The 22,989-nt window shown below is 34.8% G+C and overlaps 2 protein-coding genes across 11 annotated transcripts in view; one reads left to right on the forward strand and one right to left on the reverse strand.

Moving 5' to 3' along the window:
• LOC126780711 (protein Jumonji) overlaps positions 1-22,989 on the forward strand; it is a 200,730-nt gene that overhangs the window by 146,431 nt on the left and 31,310 nt on the right. The gene's annotated exons all lie outside the window — the stretch shown is intronic.
• Positions 1-22,989, reverse strand: part of LOC126780708 (F-actin-monooxygenase Mical) — a 33,600-nt gene that overhangs the window by 7,915 nt on the left and 2,696 nt on the right. For 6 of the 7 annotated variants that reach the window (XM_050505348.1, XM_050505351.1, XM_050505349.1 and 3 more), the window contains exons 2-22: positions 22,415-22,599; positions 19,258-19,434; positions 18,451-18,618; positions 17,761-17,845; positions 16,685-16,872; positions 15,769-15,939; positions 15,344-15,541; positions 14,009-14,213; positions 13,448-13,624; positions 12,505-12,678; positions 12,145-12,281; positions 11,980-12,049; positions 10,457-11,748; positions 9,542-9,805; positions 8,392-8,523; positions 8,236-8,307; positions 7,497-7,651; positions 6,998-7,243; positions 5,329-5,489; positions 4,187-4,293; positions 289-2,481 (exon numbers count right to left, since the gene is read on the reverse strand). In XM_050505348.1, coding sequence (XP_050361305.1) covers positions 289-2,481; positions 4,187-4,293; positions 5,329-5,489; positions 6,998-7,243; positions 7,497-7,651; positions 8,236-8,307; positions 8,392-8,523; positions 9,542-9,805; positions 10,457-11,748; positions 11,980-12,049; positions 12,145-12,281; positions 12,505-12,678; positions 13,448-13,624; positions 14,009-14,213; positions 15,344-15,541; positions 15,769-15,939; positions 16,685-16,872; positions 17,761-17,845; positions 18,451-18,618; positions 19,258-19,434; positions 22,415-22,591 — 6,549 coding nt within the window. In that variant the 5' untranslated portion in view covers positions 22,592-22,599. The remainder of the gene's footprint in view (positions 1-288; positions 2,482-4,186; positions 4,294-5,328; positions 5,490-6,997; positions 7,244-7,496; positions 7,652-8,235; positions 8,308-8,391; positions 8,524-9,541; positions 9,806-10,456; positions 11,749-11,979; positions 12,050-12,144; positions 12,282-12,504; positions 12,679-13,447; positions 13,625-14,008; positions 14,214-15,343; positions 15,542-15,768; positions 15,940-16,684; positions 16,873-17,760; positions 17,846-18,450; positions 18,619-19,257; positions 19,435-22,414; positions 22,600-22,989) is intronic. The other variant, XM_050505353.1, reaches the window with a different exon arrangement.

The following is a 22,989-nucleotide window of genomic DNA, read 5'->3' on the forward strand; positions in this document are numbered from 1 at the left end:
TGGACACCCGCCCCAACTATACTTTACACAACCACCATTATTTACAATATTCACAACCTCAAATATTCGAGTCATAAATTGCTTGAAAAGTCCTACTTTAATATCAAATATGTTGATTAGCAAAGTATGATAAACACATTGTACGTAAAGATGCAATGCGTGCTTCAATGAAATGTTTGTTTTTATTATTATTAGTGCAACGCTCCTTTTCGATGATAATCACTTATGCATATGTATTGGTTACCAAATGATTCTTCAGAAATTAAAGAGATTATATTTTATAATTACCTTTTGGCGAGGTCCCAGCCGCCTGTTCAAGTAATTGGAAATGCTCCTTATGATACCTTTTCTCCTCCTCTCGTGCGTTAAATCGGGGTCAGAAAACGAGGAATGGACGGGTAAAGTCATAAGCGGGGGTGCAGGTCGAAGCGGCGGCGGTGGCAGAATGGGAACAATGGGAGGCGAGAGAGGTGCGGGTGGTGAGGGGGGTGCGGTCAAAATCGGTGGTGGCGGCACCGGTGGCGGCACGCTGCTCAACGGTGAAGCCTTAGTTTTACGCGTTGACTTTCTATTTGCTCGCTGGCCGTTACCCAATCTCTCCAACACAAGTCGCCTAACCACTTCAGTCTGTTCCTCTCTTTCTTTTTTAATCTCTTGCACTTTATCGATGGTGTCTCGTGTCGGGGTCGGACTCGTCGTAGACATTGAGTCTGAACTTACGTGACAGGACCAATCGACAGTCTGTGCTGGTGAATTTGTGTCCAGTACATTTGTTCTGCTAAAAGTTTCACTAGCGGATCTACAGATTGCCGGTGCATATATTCTAAGACTACAAGGACTAGCAAAAGTAATTGGCTTATTCGATGTAAAAGCAATGCTACTTTGAGATTTCGATTTATCGACAGTAGCTAGAGGAGGTGAAATGTCTTCAAGTGATATTTCAGCATCTATTTTATTGCAATCAAGTTTACTTTCATTATCGTCTTCTTCCAAAGGTGGCGAAATATCAGAAAAGCTACCAGTTATTATTAAATCGTCACTTTTACTTGTATCGTGATTATCTGTAACTTCTTCTGTTACGCGAAATAAGGAATCGTCCTTTCTCTCACTACTACTATTCGATTTTTCAAAAGAATCATTAGTTTGCGGTTCAACATTCGCTATTAATATTTCCTCCTTAGACACACTATCAGTTTTAGAATCTTGATCATCGATATATTTTATTACTTCTGAAAAGTCGTTTGCAATTTCTTTTTCTTTAAATACATTGCTTGTAACGTTTGGTTTAATTGTTGTTTCGGAGAAGCTTCTTTCTATAAAATTCATTGACCGGTCATTAGTAGGAAAATAAGAATCATATTCGTCATCTATTAACTCCATATAGCCTTCGTTGCGAGGAGTTACAGGTGTTTCAATTGATGGGTCCTGATCTCCTTCATCAGCAAACTCAAAATGTTCTTGGGCATTCGAGAACACTATCGGCTCAGTGGGGCTGGTCCTCCCACATACATGGGACTGTATAGCAGATATATTTTTGGTTTCATGCACTAACTTAGGTCCACTGAGACTTCTAGGATTTTTACTTCTTTTTCTGTCTTCCTTATCATCAAAACCACACTCGTCTAAAACGGCACTTTCAGCAGCCCAGTCCGATAGTTCTGTTTCAGTTAATGCTAGTGTTGTCGCATCCCTGCAAGATTCTGAAGACTCTGAGTCTACTGCAACAATAGTCGGTCCCGTTACCGTAGCTGTCCCGGAAGCTTTCTCGTCGTTATCATCAACAGTACCATTAATAATCATCAAACTATCTAATTGTATTAGTTCTCCACCTTCGTCATGCACCTCAACTCTGGGGACGGATTGATTAGGTATAGTTTCGGTATGCGATGAATCATCTTCAGAGAGGGAGTCTGATTCAATATCTGGCTCTTGTCTCTCCTCCTTAATTGGTTCTCTCCAATCATTATTACATAGCGGTGAATCGCCTTTTGTTAATAAGTCTACAGGGGCATCAGTGCATAAGTTTTTAATGATGTCAGGCATAGGCTGTACTTTTTTCTCTTCTGTATTTAACTGAAACGTAACAATAGGTTTCTGCGGGTGAACTGGTGCAGGATGTAATAACTTTTGAAATTCAGTTATAGTAGATCGAAATGCTTCCAATTTAGTATCTAATTGTGAGGTGGAGTCTGATTTTCTCACGGTGGGAGGGGAGGGTTCACCTAGAAGATATTTTCTTTTTAACTCAAGTGCTCGTTTAGTGGCCAAGCCGCCGGCTGAACGAGTCCTGCTAAGCGGATACTCTGGTGGGTTCGGTGGCGCGGCGGGTGCAGGAGGCGTCGCCTCCGTCACCAAGATGGCAGGTGGAGACGTCGCACACATCGGCGCACATTCCTCACGAGCAAACTCGCTGTCCGTTGATACTTCAGTCGCAGATGATACTTCTTCATCACTGCTTTCACTTTCCTCTTCGGACTCCACCTGTATCAGCATTACTTTTATGAATCTTCATTTATCAATAAATAACAAAGATAATTTTCCTTTTAACAAAAAAAAACTTTTATATTATTAATTGATTTGAGTTAATCGGTTTCACAAATAAATTTAAATCTTCAATTGAGGACAAAAAACACAAGTAAAATTTTTATCTAAGGAATAAGATAAGTAGTGCATAGAATAGAAAGGTGCGCTCATACGATTTTCCACACTAACTTACCGTCTTTAATTAATTAAATAAAGTGTATAAATGGAATTATAATAATTAAATTTATGAAGAAATAAATCTTAAGTTTACTTATGTTATGTTAGTACAATACACACAACAACAACAAAATATGAATATTACTTTTATGATATATTAAATATATACATGAACACATTGTTTTAAGCGTTTTAAGTTATTGAAATGAATAGATTGTATAGTTTATTTTTAATAGATCCATTTAAACAAATATATTGATTTGTAATAAATACTAATCCAATTTAATGTTATCCAATGAAAAAAATACTAATTATACAATAATAATGAAAGATTATTATTAGTCTAAAATGCGTTTAAGAAAATTAAAATAGCAACAAAATTATGATGTAAGACGGAAGTTAGTGTGGGCGATTACACTCTTACCTCTCGCTGCCGCCTCCTATTAACTGGGTTATGTATTGATTGCTCATGCGTCGGTTGACTAAATGTAAATGTGAATTTATACATTATAACTAAATGCCACACTTAGGAGGCATTTAACGACTTAACATTTAGTTGAGTGAGTACTTGATATGTAAAGTTTATTACAAAATCAAAAATCTAAAGACCGCCATTAATATAGATATTACTCGGCAAAATACTTGTTAAATCTTTTCTTAATAGTTAAGGGGCTCTTAGTAAACGTTAAATATCTCTGTGAGTGTGAGTGTAGCAATAAGTAATGGCATATTACTTTTTTTTTCATGTAAAAAAAAACTTATTTCATCTTTAATTACAAGGTATTACAATGGTGTCTTTAAATTCAATGATAACAAATCGAGTGCATAATGAAATACGATACCGGTACCGACCTTGAACACGAAGCCATGCATCCGCCACCGGCGCCGGTGCGCTTTCACGTGTTATGTATATAGCAAAAACCTACTTGAATAGTGTTACAGTACAAACTACATCGACTTCAAATTTTAACAAACAATATGAAGAAAAAAAATGGTAATTAATCTAATTAAAAAACAAAGACGAGAACAAAAGAAAAAAAACGTACAAGATGACATTTGGTACAACTTATTTTAACCTTTTGGGAATAAAAGTTTAAAAATTATGTATATAAAGAACAAAATTTATAGTATATATATATAAATGAAGTTAAAAATAGGACTTCGTCAAATGTAGCCAATGTTGTGGTACGTTATTACAGGCGCCCTGTACGCGGTTTTTATTGATGTAATATAAACTTGTCAGTCCGACGGAGAAGCGACTGCAGCGCAATGCAAACGAAGCCTTATTGTTGTAATGGTATGTCGATGCATGCAAGTGTAAAATAGATGCTAAATGTATTATGAGAAAGGGGCTTCAAAGGGGCGGTGCGAGAGGTGGTTCGCGGCGCACCTCCCCACAGTCGCACGACCGGCGCTGGCGCGTCGGCCAGGGGGTCGCGGTGGTCGCGCGACTGCTGCACAGCTAGGCGACGATGCAGCGCGGTACCTCGCTGCTATCAGTAGGCGGCCGCGCTTCTGCTGGCACCTCACGCCGCCGAGCCTCGCGAGCAGCGCGCATACGCGAACATGATTCGTTGCCAGATGATTCCGCTCCTGAAATTAACGGTATTTTAATTTTTAGTAAAAAATTACTAAACTAATTTTCGGCCTAAGCAACAATGCTGTAGTTGTAATAAACTACTTTAGTTTTTAAATTACAATACATAATTTGTCTTGATTATATATCTTTGATTTTATTCAAGTAAGACTTTTGATAAATAAAAGATAAATTTAAAAATTAATAATAAATAAAACATGTTCTACCTTATAAGATTATCGATGATAAAAAAGCTTCGAGTATTCATTGATTCTCATATAGGATATACAAACTTGAATATATATTTTGATTACAAAAAGTCAATTCCATTCACGAGTGTAGTTGACGCGACATTTCTGGTCAAGATCACCATTCTGGCTGACAATGTCTAGTATGGTAAAGTGACCAGGGTTCCATTACGTCCAGTCCCATAGTAAAAGCTCCACTTATCAAAACGTTATTTCGTTTCGACGCCGCATAGATTTTCTTCTCATTGTTTTGTTATTATACTTAGTCGGTTTTTTAGTGGTTAGTTGAAAATAAGTACTTATTTTTTAAATACAGATTTATTTTTCAGTCTTTAAAAGATACAATTTCCTGTGATGATATCGTTTGCAAACACAATAAATAAAGCACAGGGACAGATATTCAAGTGTGTCGGAATAGATTTAAGAGAATGCTGTTGTTCTCATTGCCAATTGTATGTTGCCTTATCTAGATCTGTGTGTCCCACGAAAGTAAAACTAAAAATGTTGTATATACTGAAATACTATATACTATGGGTACCATATGTTGGGCTCGGTGGGTAAGTACGTTGTGTACGATACCCAACTTCTTGCCTTTGGATGAGCCAAAAGTCAAAACAACTACGACGAATTCCAGTTGATATATTCTATTAATCTAACGTAAAAGAAGGAAGGTGAGCCAATAAAAAATAAATTTAGATAAATTTGATAAAATATATAAATCGAATTTTATATACTGCAAAAAACTATCTTTATCTTTATAATTTATGTAGCTGTATGTATGTATGTAGATATATAGTCTCTTACCATCATCCGAGTAATCATCATATCCAAAAGAATCGTCTGAGAAGTAGAGATTGGAATGGAGCGGTCGTGGCTCCGCAACAACAGGCTGCGGTGAATGTTCTGCGTCGTTATCACTATCACCAGCGTCCGTATACTCATCTGAACTCGATTCTTCCTCATCACTGATAAAGGAAATGTTTCATTTCATTAGATGTACATTTATCGATAAAGAGGAAAAAATACCACTAATTATAAAATAATTTCGTGCCACTGATGCTGGGTACGTGTCTGCATGCTGGTGGATGTATCAGCATCTAATCACAACATACGAGAAGAGGTCAAAAATTCGTAGTTATATTTCCTTTTCAATATTTCCCATTAAGCTTAAATACATTTTTCGGATCTCTCGAACAGTTTGTTTATACCATGGAAACAAATTTCCAGGGCAAGAGTTCCCGTAAACACATAACATTTCACCCACGCATCGTTCCAAGCAACTTTATAACAGCACGAAACTCGATATTATTCATGTTTCGCGATATTCTCCCGATTGAACTGCGAATGTAGTTATAACTAAATAGGTAATGGCACAATTTGTCTAAAACTTTAACCTATATTGAGTACCTGGAGTGTACTAGGTACAAAATATTATACCCACACCTTTCTGTCCCTTCCATTCCGCGGACTTTTTTACCTTCCCTCATATTTGTGTTTGGTGTAGACATTCTCTCTCAGAGAAAAACAATTTACAATTGTCTTGCAATAAACTGATTTCTCCATAAATAATAATATCTAACCTTGAATTACTTGCTTTGAAGATATACCAAATTAAACAAGCACGTAGTTATTTTAGTTATGAAACTATGGTGCCTGATACTGTCATCACATAAACGTATGTTTATTTGAGGTAGAATGAAATCTCAACACGATAATAAAATATACTAGACACAACTAGTACTATTATACCAAACAAAATAATTGGAAAATGTTAATAAGGGAAGAAGAATAAAGTTTGGAAAGCTAATTTGTTGTTTCGTTTATTTTTATGTAGGATCCTTACGTTCTACAATTACGTTTATACTTTTAATATATAAAGTCAACATAGCATATCCTCCATTTATTATAAATCGACAAATGAGACCCATTTTCAAAAACTTATGTATTTAAATAAAAAATAATGTTACTTTATTCTATTTAGGGATTAGTTTCCCTGTTTTTCTAAAAGGTACAAGTTATGGCCGGAGTATCATAAAAATGAAACATCTCCTTTGAAATTATATTTACGTATTACGTACTCATAATAACAAATAACTCTGAATTGGAAATCTTATATACTTTTGTCTCATATGCCGTAACTGCTCTCGTAACTAGATGTTAGGGCTTAGACTTGCACAGTCTAAGATATTCTACCGCTAAACGGCAATACATAGTATTGTTTCGTCCCCTTTTGAAGAGTGAGCGTGTCAGTGAAACTATAGAAACAAAGGCCATAACACCTTAGTTTCCAAGGTTGATGGCGCATTGGCGATGTATGTTATGGTTAATTTTTCTTACTTCGCCAATGTCTATGTGAGGTGGTGACCACTACTATCAGGTGGAACATTTGCCAGTCCGCCTACCTACAACATAAAAATATGTATATATATATATTTATAGTGTATAGATAGTATTATTATATTTTTGGACAAACCTGAGTCCTCCGGCTCCAGATGTTTCAGATGCGAGAAAGTTCCTATCGGTCCACTCGTCCTCGTCGATCTCTCTCGCGCCGCCGTCGGAGAGTTCGAGACTGATGCGCTCAGGTGTGGGCGTGGGTGCGTCGCCACGAGCGGGTGACGGTGCCGACAACACCCTCGAGACTATAGAGTCAGGCACACTCACTCCTGAGTGGCGAAGACAGACCAATCTACTGCCGTACCGCTCCATTGTGTAGTTACTATAAATAGTATTGAAATTTCCATTACATTAAACAGTATCGACAAATTATAAATGAATATATTACGTAACCGTAATTTTTAAAGTCTAAATAAAAAATAAACTCCATATTGTTGTTGAATAATCGAGTCGTCATTAGATTACTTGATTTTAATACATTTATTAAAATAATGAGATTATTTATTATATTAGGAAAGTTTCAAGTAATGTTTTTCCACATCAACTACTACAAGCAATATTTAAAATTAACCCACCCTGGCCTGAGCACAGTCTTGCACACTGCACATCGGAAACAGGCCCGGTGCAGATGCAGACCATCCGCGACTACGCCCTCCGCTGCGAATACGCGAGTACCACAAGCAGCGCATTGCATGCCAGCCGACGATGGACCACGCCAAGGTTTCTTTAGCTGACAAATAATGTTAATGTATTACGTATTCACTTGATTAATTTACATTACATTTACATACTTTACATTATTATTACTCTGAGATATAGAAACTGGCAAATGAGCCAATTAAGGAATCTAAGACGCATGAAATATACTTCGTTACTAAATGTTGTTATAATAATGATTAGTTTTTTTTTATAAACGAACGTTTTTCTTTATTTTACAACATATATATTTATGGGTTTTCTTTACTTATAACTTATGATTATAATTGACCACATTTTGACTTGACACTTGACGAAAGAATAGAATTTTTTATTAGCATATTCAAATTGTATGCCTTTGGAATATGGGAGGCCTGGATGTAAGACTCATTATATATATATGCCCATTGGCCCATTGACAGCGCATCAAAATATTAAAATAGATCTATATATATATATATATATATACACAGAGTCATCATACTGACAACCCCTTTTATATGGTCCTTGACAATGTCATTTTTCGTACAATTCAGGTTTCGACAAGTGCGCACGTTTTATTACTAATCATTTTAAATAAAAAATAAAACTTAAAATTATATGATTCTTTAAAAATACCTCTTCTTTAGATAATGCCTTTTCAGCTTCTGGTTCTTCCTTCTTAACAAATTTAGTGGCTAACTTGGCAACCTGAAGTATAATAAAAAATAAATTGTTAACATATTAATTAATATTGCTATCTAATTATTATTAAAATATTTCATATAACGTCACCTTTTTAGTTCCATGAACTGGCCGTCCAGAGTCTCTCAATTTTTGGTCTAGTTTATGAAGAGTTTCGTCAATTTCTCCCCACTTTTCTTCATTATTTTCGCCTTCTTTGAGTCGACGTTGACGACCTAGAAACTATTTAAGAAGCAATATTTGATGTGCTTGCCGACAAAGATATACTATAGTATTTATTATCTAAACATAAATTAATTATTTTGTAAACAACGTTTTAGCGACAAATTAATTTATAATAAATAATAATAATTAATTTCAGAATGATCAAATCATTATTATAAATAAATAATGTTAAGAGTAAATTCATTATTTATATAGAATTAAATAGACCAAAACGATTAGCTCCATCGTCTAACTTTGCCAAAAAACACATATATACATATGTATACCTTCATTTATTCAACCTTGTATATTACAAGGTTGAATGAATATTACATTCAATTAGTGTGTCTATTAAATGCTGTCAGTTATTGAAATCCATCTTCCCAAGCCTGGTAAAAGCAACCGATAACCATACATCGCCAAGCTGTTCTAGCGTCTGCTGCAAAGACTAAGCGCCTAAGCTGCCGTGCTCTAGGATAAATTTGCCACTTGTCGAGAAGTTCGATCTACACCTTGCGAGCACTATGTTTACTCGCGCAGACTAAAGTATGTGTGCTCAAACACATCCACAATTCAACACACTGCATAAACGGCAACTACCACCTGACAATGACTTCTACAAAGACAATACCGATGGTGAAGGGTTTGGGTAGAGGCAAGCCGCGAACTCTTCGGTCCTCGCGGCTTGCGTCGAAAAGTAATCATTCAGGAGAGCCTCACAACGGTAGCACATTTGCAATAAATACTGGAAACACTTTAACAAAGAACTGGTCCAGTTACTAGTTCTGTTCGTGTAATGATTAATTTATTGTGACAGAAAACAAACAACTTATTCATTTCATTCCCATCTGCTAACTACTGGAGCGTTATGCAAGTAAAATCCGCAATAACGCACTCGACCAGTTCGCAAATAAACGTAACCTTTGATTTCGTACTCCTGAGCCCACGTTCATTAACTCCAGATCTTGTCGGCGAGAGAATTAAAGTTATACAAGTTATATGGTAATTTTTTTTAACAAATATTATTTTCACTTACTTGTTCCCTATCCCATTTGGGGACCTTTTCCGCAGTTTTAGGCTCGGGCCGGCCGAGTCTATTCTCCATAATTTTTCGTTCGATTTCTTTAACGTTCCAGTCATCTCGTTCTATTTTTCCTACGGATCTCATAAGATCTTTGGGTTTCGAGGAGCGTGGCATTACCGACGAGGTCGTAGTATTCGACAGCTCTGCAGCCAAGCGGGCGACACGAGCACCACCGCCTGCAGATCGCGCTCCTCCTCCGACTATGCGGCCTTCTTCCTATATAAGACATATAAATTATTTTAAACATAAACGACATAAAATATGAAAAAAAATAAACAACAATAATTTTATATTTTATGAGGTCACAATAGTAAAAAATAATTATTAATGGTAAAAAATAGTGACATAATTCTCAATGTTCAGTCGAATGTGCATATCACTGGGTATAATATTTAGGTTGTTAGTGGAAGTGGAAATCTTCACTCTGTTATCAGTGTATATTAATAAATATTATTAGCTGCAATAAAATAAGAATATATTGCAATATAAAGAAAAAACTTGTCAATAAACATTTTCATGGTGAATTACGTGAACATGCACACACAAAAAGCCTTTATAAAATAGATAATACTTTGCCCCAAAAAAGGTAACGTTACATATCCACATGAGTTTTCTAAGTGTCCTTTATACTTATAGACATAATTTCGGAGTCTATTTTAAACTCAAAAATACCCCAATATTAAAAAAGATCTAAATATGATATTTGAAAAAATACTAATAATAGAATTACGAAATTCATTCATTCATTCATTTCATATTACTAATAGTTGAGACATTTATATAATTACAATATTGTTCATAATGGCATGTTATCCCCCAGCGAGAGCGTTAGTTCAACCATGCAGCACACAACCACACATATCTCACATAATGTTGCAATTTCTTCTCCAATTTCTTAACTCGCTCGTCAAACTGTGGTGCACTGGCCCGGTACTGCTGTAGTCCATAGTCGTTTTCTAAATCCGCGGAAGAAGTAAAATCAAGCCTTGGTTCAGCTGCTAACATTTGTAGGCTTTTTTCAAAACGCTGTTTCATAATCTCACGAGCTGCCTTTCTTTTTCCATAGTTTTTTGGCCTTTTCACCTCGGCGTTTTTCTTCTTCATCATTTCTGATACTCTTTGCATCCTAAATGCAATTTCACCAGAATTCCTTCGTTGCACCAAGTTTTCTTGACTCTGACGCGACTTATTTCCACCTTGAATTAAATCAGCAACACGTTGTCTACGTAAAGCTAATTCAGGATTACCAATGGAGTCAGATCGCTTCGAACGATCTGGACTAGAAGTGTCACGGCACTTTCCCTCAATTATATCAGCCATACGTTGCCACCTCAATGCCATTTCTGGATTGTCCGTTATTCTTGAACGAACTGCAATAGATTCTGGACTGTGAGTCTGTCGTTTCTTACCTTCAAACATCTGTGCTATGCGCCTCGTATTAAATGCCATTTCTGGAGAACCTATAGAATTCGAACGACCATACCGTGAAGATATTTCTGGACTCTGCGAGCACCTTTGTCTCTGTGCATCTACTACTTCGGATAATCTTCTTGCTTGCGATAGCTGTACTTCTGTTGAAGAAGCCCGAACAAATTCTTTGTTCTTATGATTACTAGATGTAGGAGATGTCGATTTTTGTTTTCTTTTTGATTTTTCTACTTCGGCTGTTAAAGTAGCATCTGTGTCGGCAGATTCGTCTTGAAATATGTCCGAGAAATCAGGAATTTTGATTGTGTCAGCGTCCAAACCTTTTAATTTACGAATTGGCATTTTCTTTTCAATATTTTTATTGCCTTCTTGAAAATAATGTGCTAATTTCGACTGGTCTTTAATACTTTTTGATTTTACTTTAGATTTAGTCGTTCCTTGCAAAAGTTGTGCTAAGGAATCTCTTATGGTTTTCGGGTCAGGTGAATCGTCAGGATCTAGCAAGGTGATTATTTGTTCCTGTAATTCCTTTTGCTTATCAGCTCGCTGTTCATCGTTTGGAATAGTATCATGGCCTTCAATAAGACGCGCTAGTTGTGTAATATCATTTAGATCTAATTTTCCGATTTTTTTTCTTATATACTCTGCAGGATCGTTACTTACTTGTTGTGTGCGAACGGAGCGCCGCTTTTTTCTGTAGCTCGAGTGCGATTTGTCAGTATCCGCAGCGTCTATAGTAAAGACAGAAATATATTATTTATCAGAATAATTGAAAATCTATGGACACAATCAAACAAAAAACATAGACATTAACTTGAAGAAAGCAACTTCACGGAAATTTACATTTTTAGGCAATTAAAGTCATTAAGTAAAAGCTATTTACTTTGATACTAACAATTTACTTCTAATATATGCTAATTAGTCATATATTCAGAAAAAATAAAACTTAATGTAATATTTACTTGAATAAACAGAAACTGAATGGTCTGCTGTGTTTCGAATATTCTTCTCTGTCTGCTGACTTTTTTTAATCTGAAAAAGAAATGAATATCATAAAATCAAATTGCTTTTTAGCCCAAAAAAATGTTTCTAATCACTTCGAAAACTTATCGTAGTAAAAAAATAACCTGATCGAACATGTCTGTCTTGTGGTATATATGAGGCACTTCACCCTTGAAAGCAAGATACACCCGAAGTAGATACGAGCGCAGTTTTACTTCCGGGATGTCACGAGTCGATCCATTAGTTGCGACTGGCGTAATTCCTGTTTATAAATATTCATATAGCATTCTATTATAGTTTTTACCAAATACACCATATAAGGTGTGAATATCTTCTTATGTTCGCTAAGATATAAATGCATAGTTAGATAGAAACGAATATGATATTAATATAGAAATACAGAAGAATAAGAAATTGTATATAATTGTAAATTGTAACATGCCTGTATACTTTTACCTAGATATTTTATCATAGATATTGCTTACCAAATTCTTGCTGCAATATATGGTAAACTGCCTTCGGTGACGATTCCGTTGGCAAAAGATCCGGTCGGTATCGTTTAAGTAGCTCGGATAGAGCAGCCGGACCGGTAGCAGCTCTTAGTCCCGGTTCCGTATATCCCACCCAAGCGATGAGTGTTTCTTCCGATATTTCCGGTTCTAAATAAAACGTTAATAATTTGATATAATCATGTTTTATTCTTGTTACTAACCCATCAAGCAATTTAAAATTGCCAATAAAAATTTTCAATAAAAATTATTGAATAATCTAATATATATAAATGAATACTTGTTTTTTTTCGTACTCTACGCGGTTACGTTTATCGTTCATCCGATTGAGAACATTATATATTTGCTGTAGACAATTGCTGCTGGCATACTACCATCAACATACAATGGATAATATGATTCTCTTGATTATTTACACAAAATATGTTATAAATATAATATATACAAGTCGAGATAGCCCAGTGGTAAGAACGCATGAATCTTAACCGATAAACGTGGGTTCAAACCCGGGCAAGCACCTTTGAATTTTCATGTGCTTAATTTCTGTTTATAATTCATCTCGTGCTTTCCGGTGAAGGAAAACATCGTGAGGAAACCTGCATGTGTCTAATTTCATCGAAATTCTGCCACTTGTGTATTCCACCAACCCGCATTGGTAGCAGCGTGGTGGAATAAGCTCCAAACCATCTCCTCAAAAAGGGAGAGGAAGCCTTAGCCCAGCAGTGGGACATTTACAGGCTGTTACTTACTTACTTACTATGTTATAAAGAATTTAAAAACGTTTCTTCATCTTCGTTTGATCTTGTACCTGTCGACGTAAATGGTACACAAAATCGCCGTATTCGGGCGATATATTTTGCAATTTCATATAAATAAGATTTTGTTTTTGGTAGGTAAAGAAAAATAGTATTTTTAGTACCTCGACGCCTCTTCTTAGCAGTTGGCACAGCATCGAGTGGCAGTGGTTCATCAGAATCGTAGAAGGAAGTAACTCGATGCGGTGAGACTGCTGCTCGATTGAGATTTGGATACCGTGTGCCGGGATCAAGTGTGTACGCACCGAAGTCGCGGTGAAGATTCTCGGGTGTTGTTTGAGCTAAATGTATATATATATGATAATCTTAGCATTATAAAATTCAAGAAGGAAAAGATGGGTGAAGACGTATTTTAACCGATTTTGGGCGGATTGTGACTATGTAAGACACCGGTACAGGCAACATATAAGTAACAAAGACTACTTCGACACATTTTGTAAGCAAAGATAAAAATATATTTATTATTTTTATTGAATTTACAACCCCTACATTACACAGAAAAATAAATATAAGAATTACATTTACACTGGGACCATTAAATAATTAATTAACTAATCAAAGCGATCTGAACTAGATACACACGGTGTAAATTTTTTTTAATTGGAGACAATCTCTTAAGCATGTTTATTGTAAAAATAGGAAATTATGTTATAATTAATACTCACCTAAAAGCCTATATATGGATTCTCGTTCTGCAATAACCTCCAGGGGATGAGGATTTGGAGTCTGTCCCCAGGAGCGGACCGCCCATGCTGAATCAAGTGCGGAAAGGAAGCCGCGCGCACATCCGGATCCCGTCGGCCAAAACGGTTCCAGCAAACTATCCCCAACCAACTGGCATAGTAATCGCCTACCGTGTCGATCGTATACCTAAAATAAATCAATATATTAATGCATTACCATAAAACTTTTGAGTGGTTTTTAGTGGCTCGACTCGGAGCTTGAACCGATCATCTACCGCAGCAACTGTTACCGCAAAGTGGTACCGCATCTCTAGCTTTTTTTTCTTGGCAGGCGTTGGTTACTCACTTTAGTCTACAGGACTACTACAGTTAGCATCATTTGCTAAGCGTATTTAAACAATCTATCAAGACTCCTTCTCGTGGTGTCTTGTATCTACGACCGACGGCTGTTACACGGGTATGATTAAAAGATCATTTATAGAGTCTAATGTTAAAGCTACCGACTCCAACGTCGTTGATATAACATGAAGCGTTTTATGTTACAAGTAGCCTAGATGTATCATTCTCTTGTGTCCTTGCTTTCCGATACAAAACAGACCAGCATTTTTTAAGAAATGCGGATAGATATCAAGTGCAAGTCCATTTCACAATAAAAAAAAACCAGTTAGTACACCCTATTCCAATCAACGACGGAGTAAACATAAACAAAACTTAGATTCACATACTCCATCCGATTTGCTAATAGTTCTGTTGTATTATACAAATAGTTCTTGATTAATTTACCTTTATTTATAATAAAACACTATTCCACTTAACTAATTATAACCACATTAAAAACGCCATTTTCTCGTGAATCCATAGTATATATCAAGATGATTCAAGATTCGACGATATCTGAAGATATCGATATCGCGTCAATGTCAAAGTTGTTAACTTGTTTTTATTCCTTTTGTGGTTGAAATATGCTAAAGAGTTAATCATCGGCCAGTTATTTTTCCTGTCTATAATAAATTCGTTGATGACTTATCGCGCATATGTAGGAACTGTAGAGAAATATGATTTTCATTTATTTATTTCATTCATTTCATTTGTTTTAGAATACAAAATAGGTTCTTAATGATAGTGAGTGTGTTTTGGAAATAATGTTCTTATGTATTTTAGGCTTTAGGGTGTGACATGTTTTTACTAGAACTTGTTTAACCTGTACTATACACTATTACTCCTTACCTTAATTCTCTAATTTAATCCTTTATGTATGTTCATATTTAACATATCCATTTAAATTGAAAAAATATAGAAATATAAATGTATTATTACCATGCTGGCATTTTCAGCTGCATACATTGAAGTAAAATCAAAGAGCGCTACGTCTGGTTCTCCGTAATGATTAAGGGCAAAATCACGCAAAGGCAAACGTCCATCTGTAGAAAAACGGGCTGCCTCCTGCGCATACCGCATTAGTGCCATTCTATCCACATTTTCGACGCTAAGCAAGCGAGAAACTTCCGCAAAATCCTTAAACGAAAAAAATTGTCTCTTATTAATATTTCGTTCAAAATATTATGTTTACAATAAATAAAACATATAATTTTACAACCAATTTCATGTCCGTCTTTATCTATTATTTGTTGTTTTTTTTTTAATTTATTTATTTAATGTTGGGTGGAGGTAATCTAAACAATTTAACAACATACAAGTGTAGTTACTTACTTACATTACATTAAATATTTCAATATACTTACGTTTAAAAGAACTCCTTTATCTAATAGACTGTGTTTCTTCGCTGTCATTACAAAATAGTGGGTATCGTCCTTATAATATACAATATTTTCGAGATCTATTCCAGTTTCCTCGTATAAATCTTTGAAGAATTTCTGATTGAATATGAAAGCAACTCCACTTATTTCAGGTACCTAGTAATTACAAAAATAAAATTACACGCTTTGTTGAGCCAATAGTAAAAATGCTATTTCTTTTTTTTATTTTATAGGTAGGTTGGACGGGCAAATGGGCCACCTGATTTTTAAGTGATCACCACCGCACATAGACATTGGCGATGTAAGAAATACCAACCACGATGCGGGGCATCGTCAATGCGCCACCAACCCCGGGAACGAAGATGTTATATCCCTTTTTTTTTTTTTATAGAATAGGAAGGTGGACGAGCATATGGGCCACCTGATGGTAAGTGGTCACCAAACGCCCTTAGACATTGGCATTGTAAGAAATGTCAACCATCGCTTATAGCCAATGCGCCACCAACCTTGGGAACTAAGATTTTATGTCCCTTGTGCCTGTAATTACACTGGCTCACTCACCCTTCAAACCGGAACACAACAATATCAAGTATTGCTGTTTTGCGGTAGAATATCTGATGAGTGGGTGGTACCTACCCAGACGAGCTTGCACAAAGCCCTACCACCAGTACCTTGTGCCTATCGTTACACTGGCTCACTCATCCTTTAAGCCAAGTCCAAGCCGGTACGCAACTATACTAAATATTGCTGTTTAGCGGTAAAATATCTGATGAGTGTGTTGTACCTACCCAGACGGGCTTGCACAAAGCCCTACTACCTAAATACTACAATAATTACGTTGAATTCAATAAAATACTTTCATAATATAATATCTTGTTACATTTATGTTTAAATTACTCACCGACGCCTCCTGCTCGGTGTGTCGGTTGATAAAATTAGCTGTGATAGCCATTGCAAGTTTTCCGCGGAATTCTTTACGTTTAAAGCCCTGAAGTGTGTTACGCTTGCCGTCTGCACCGATGAGAACGTCGAACTCGTATTGCGCCACAGGATGGTCTATAGGACTAACTCTCGCACGCCAACCTAACGCTATAAAATAGATTCAATATATCATGAATTGTCCGAAAGACCTTCGTCATTATAAAAAAAGTAAAGAACCATCCTGTGAATGTACCATTGCTGAGCAACGAACTCCTCTCGTGGAACAGATTTTAGTGAAGCTAAGGTGTACGATACTTAACTAAAAACATGCGTACTTGCTAGAACAGCTCACTCTATTACGTTGTATATATATAAAGGTTATATACTAAATATAAACATACATACATTATGTTTATAAAACACATATAAGGTAATTACAAAATATTATTGTAAACCAATATTCATTATTATTGGTAATAATTAATGTTAGTTTGTTGTAATAAACGCCACTTATTTCGCGTACTTTTGAGAAAAATGCGATGTATATGTTATAGCAATTATAGCCTGAATTATTTATACTTATGGGGTGACGTGGCATTACGTAGCGTTAGTAGACAGCTCCGAGATATTTATATAGTATATTTTATGTTATTTTTTAATTTAATATTTCAATTTTATAATTTTACAGCTAATCTCAATATAAATATTAATTATGTGAGTGAAATGTACTATGTACTTGAGTAAATTAATTACCATTCTTTATTATTCATTTATTTTTAGAGGAGTCAATTATAATTTAAGAATAGAAAGAATCCTAAAGCGTTACGCCATTAATGCTTATTATATTTTATATTGTAAAAGATGTTATCACGTTTTTGAGCTCTGCTTTGTTTTTACAGCTTAAACTTTTAAAACGTTTTAATATCATTTAATTCTTATCTAGCCGATAAGATAAATATTTTAGTATTAAAGTTAAATAATCATTCAATAAATCATCAACGTCTGATATTTTAATATATATAAATTGACAAATAAGAATAATAATTATATTCTTACTTTCAGAGTTCTCTGTAACGGTAGGCTCCAGCAGTTCTTCGAAACCGACTCCTTCATGAAATTCTACGCCTAATAGCAACGACACCTAAAACGAAACATATCGAGTTAGTATTCTGTTCGTGTGTTAATTATGTGTTGCGGAAATAATGTCATAATAAAACTAATAAAATGATATTTAAAAAGATTAAACCGTACGAAGGTTATTAATTTTAAATTTGTTTCGTTTTTTTTCTGAGCACTCGGCTTAGATACAAACAGAGTAGAGTTTTTTTTTTTTTTAATATCACCATGCAAGTCAGTTGCAAGAAAATAATAATTCTCCAATACTTTGAGCTATTGAATCCTAACATACAGTACCGTAATAGCATGTTTATGCCCCATTGCTGGGCTAAGACTCAACCTTTATTTGACGAGAACGTTAAGAGCTTATTCTAAAACTGCTGCAATGCAATTTGGTGGAATACACATGTGGCACACTTTAGTTTATTTAGACACATGCAGGTTTCCTCACGATTTTTTCCTTCACCGTCAAGCACGAGATGAATTATAACATAAATTAAGCACATGAAAATTCAATCATGCTTGCCCGAGCTGAACCCGGTACAATCATCGGTTAAAATTCACGCGTTCTAACCATTGCGCCATCTCGGCTTATATCCTTATATATAATTATAGTTTTTGAATAAATACCTTTAAAAGTATGCACTGTAACTGCCTGATGCAGATGTGGTCTATGGACCCGGCGCAAAACTTCCCGAAAAATTTCTTAGCGCCCAGAGCTCGCAGGTCGTGTATGACAAAGGGCCACAAATGCAGAACATTGTTTCTAGACATTCTGTCACGTTTTTCGACCACAACCTAAAAATATAGAAACATACCATAAACCATTTCATTTTCTAATTTCTGAAAGGTAAATAGAATATTTTGCAAGCTTTAATCTTATCTTATGAAAATGAAGTTCATATAATTAAGTTGTTTTCTTAATAAATTTTTTATGATTTGAGCTGTACATGGATTATATAAATAAATCTTATGTTGCTGTCTAATTTAAAATAGTAACTAAGTCAAGAAAACGAAACGCTACAGTTTATTTTCTCAAATATTATTTTATACTATTCGAAGATGATGCTACGCATGAGGGCAAGTTTAACAAGATTTTACGTTTTTATCAGGTACAAGTGTAAGATTATCAACATGTTGCCTATTTCAATGCGTTTACATTATTTTAGTGCTGCACTAGAGAGTGTCGTGGACCAAGACGTAGATACATATCTAGAACATAAATAACGAAAACTTTTACTATATTTGAGCGGCGCACAGTAATTGGTGCGTGACTCTTTCTCTAGAGTGTATTCATAATTATTCTGCAATTTTGAAAGTTAACGCAATCGAGGTCTCGATGTCAAAATGCTAATTTGTAATTTGTTATATTTTATTTGAAATATATTTTCCTTCTTCTTATGGTTCATAATATTAAACTGTAATTAAGTTACCCACCACTTTGGCGCCAAGGAGTTGACACTCGATGGCAGCACGCAAGCCGCATGGTCCAGCTCCTATTATGAGCACCTTGGTTTGAGTGCAAGCGCGACCTTTGCTGTACACTTTATGATTAGCGCGCGTATCAAACTTTTTAAAAAGAGCTTGTGCCTTCCACGAACTAGATAACTTGGCCTGAAACATATGAAAAAATAATAAAATATACGACGAATTATAATTAAACATTCTAGTTTTTTTTTTAATTTATTTTAAATGCGTTCTCGCTTAGTGGCGCGACAATATTATTTAAAGGAAAATAATTAATTGCACGCAAATAGTAGTATGCCGTAGAAAAGTAAATTTACGTAATTTCAAACATTATACATTTGACTCAGCCGCACCTGTTGGCGTGATAGCTAGGTCACCATAACTCCCTCGACATATTTAGAATCTTAGAACATGACTATATTAGACCTTTTATAAGATCGAAAGTATGATCTTAATTATAAAAAATGGTATGTAATATTAAAATAAAGATAGGCGAAGCTTAGAATATGAAAAATCCATAGAATTATATTAGTATACACATTTATGGTTGAGCGTGTAATACAGGAACCACTTTTATCGACGAGAAATGCAATACCATTTCTGGTAACTTCGCTTAGCACAGTTATGCGATCGTATGCCATTATGTTAACACTACGCAAGTTTGTTACATCAAACGAACGAAAAAAAAATCACAACGCCTTATAACATTACTAGCTACATATTTATATGATAAGTAAATTAAAAGAAAATAAAAAAAAGAAATTATATGTATTATAATATATATTATCTCGATTTATTATGGTTTATGGAAAAAGTTTCTAAAAAGTCTGAGAAAAGTAATCATATATTATATATAATAACATTATAGCCACAAAACATGTTATCTTAACAAGTTAATGACAGATCAATAACGCGCCGCTTCGCATTCGAGTTGAGAAAACTCACTTGTCTGTAGAAATTCTAAGTCGTTTCTATCTCAGTACTCCATATATACGAGTATCTTTATAATACGACGAGTGCATGCCGCTTTGACTCTCCACGATCGTTATATTTTTACTTTAAAAGTCACATTTTAGACGTAAGTTTAATTTATAGGTGAACCAGTGTAACCACATATACAAAGGACGTAAAATCTTAATTCCCAAAGTTAGTAACGCAATGGCAATGTAAGGAATGGATAATATCAATTACATCGTCAATGTCTATAAGCGGTGAGGACCACTTACCATCAAGTGGCCTATTTGCCCGTCTTGCTACCTATAACATGAAAAGCAGACAAACAAATAACAGTAGTAAACACTAGTAAGTAAAATAATTATAAGAGAATCTGGCAAGTTTTATATATATTTCAATGACAATAATAGCGATACGATGACTTTCGATTTTATACTTTATAGAAAAATACAATAGCATTTAATTATATCGATTTCTTTATATGCCTATAAACACGGTAAGGATATATGTGACGTCATTTTATAATAGAATGTATTAAAACAAGGTCTTAACTAAATAATAATAATTAATACTATTTTAATTATTATTTATTTAATACTATCTGTTTCAAAAAAAACATCTTAAAGTAACATCAAATTACCTAACATAAAATTAAAGTGAAACCTATACACAACAAAGTAAACAACATTTCTTCTAAGCCGGAACAATAAGCTACAATTATGTTTTATTAAAACGTCAGAATAATAAATATATAATTCTTCGCACGTTAAACATTGTTATACATTTTAAGTCGCTAAATGAAAAGACTAATGGCTATCACAATCGCAAGGCTTAACAAATCTTTTTGCATACAATAAATAACTTGATTTATTAAAATGAATAAACATTAACACACATACGGAATGTAAACAACGCAAGGAATGGTTTACGTTACAAGGTATATATATAATATATACTATATATGTTAACATTTTATTAGAGACCGTAAATAGACTGTGAACGGTGTTTATATAGAATAGCAGTTTTTATAAAATAAATTTATCGCTATTTTATACTTAATTATCAAATCGCAATACATCGGGGGTACCTAAATAAAGGAATGAATTTATAGGCAGTGTCACTCGAGGTTATTATAAGTTTTACGTACACGAACCCTGGAAACATTACACGCTTTTTTGGGCAGTCGAGTAACAATGCTTGTCCAAATTATTATAGCAACAGTATTGAACTGTTATGTTTGCTAGAAATATACACTGAAAAGAACATAAAAGAAACATTCACATAATTCGAAAGAGATCAATATTCGCTATGCCAGAGAGTACCAGAAAGTACCAGGTAGTAGTAATATATGAAATGGGTCAATATCACACTCAGTCTATTTATAATTTACATACGTATATATATAATGCAGTTTATGTGTATGTGAACTCTCACTACGCCGCCGCATATATATTAACTCGACCTATAACAACTGTTTGGTGCTTTTAAAATATCCTGTAACATTTGCACCTCTTTCAGTGGCATCTTGCCAAACACGAGCATCATCACAAGCTATCGCTAAGCCACACGCACATACTATCGTCTTTTTTTTTTCAATTTCTAGAATTTCAACTGTAAATGGCTTTTAATTATTATCAACCCAATTTTAATTCAGATAACGTGTTATAATTATAATATAAAGAATCTCAAAAAATATGTTGTTATATTCTTTATATATTCATATATTCTTTTTCAAATTTTAAATACAATATTAATCGATTATTGGTTTTGTTACCACCTTATTTCATCCGTGGAATTTTTATTTTTTTTAATTTTGTTTTTGACTGTTTATTCTATTTTATTTATTGTGTATGTTTTTCCCGTCTGTACTTGCCGTCGTCGCGTTTGGACTCTACTACCACTTACCATCAGGTGGAGTAGAGTCATTTGCCCTCCCGGCGAATATAAAAAAAAACCTAATTGGTTTAACTGTTATTTTTATTTTTTGTAATTTCGTAACTAAATTATTTTTCCGGAAAAATAATAAATAAAACATCATTCAGCAAACTCATAAGCTGAAGATCGATTTTAAATGTGTAAATATAGTATTTGGTTGTTGCGTTAAGCGCATCGTTCACAATTTATATGGCAAGCATTTAATAAGTAGAAAAAATTATCTCCTAAAATTACTAACCTTTAATTTTGGATAAAAATCAGGAAGCCTGTTTGGTTTCAAATTGAGTGTGTTGCATATTTCTCTATGAAGAGCTAAAATTTGTTTCATGGTACCAGCCGAGCAAAAATGATCGAACATTTCAGCTGCGAGCGCGCACTCCGGCGGAGTTGGCTCTACGCGCCCAACCCGATTCATTCTAAGGCCTGAAACAAAATTAAGGAGGAACTAAGTATAATTGAACCTTTTTTTAACGCTGGAAAAACGCATTACACGTTTCCCCCACGGGAACAGTCGGGGGTATGTGGAGGGGGGTATGTGGAGCTCGCCAGTATCCAAGGCGCCGAGTGCACCTCGAACATCGGAATACCCACTAAAAAACCAGCGGTACCCTCTCCGTCTTAGCGAGGAGAGCAACGGGATCGCTTTCGCATGCTACCGTGACGCCCGGCCCGCCTATGCGGGCAAGTATAATTGAACCTACGCTGACTGGTAAAAATTAAATTTATAAATTTCGCTATCTATACTTCTAACCTAATATTATAAATGCAATAGTAATTCTGTATGTCCATCTGTTACACTTAAACGAGTAAACC

The sequence above is a fragment of the Nymphalis io genome, chromosome Z (genome assembly GCF_905147045.1).
Source record: "Nymphalis io chromosome Z, ilAglIoxx1.1, whole genome shotgun sequence".
Classification (NCBI taxonomy): Eukaryota; Metazoa; Arthropoda; class Insecta; order Lepidoptera; family Nymphalidae; genus Nymphalis; species Nymphalis io.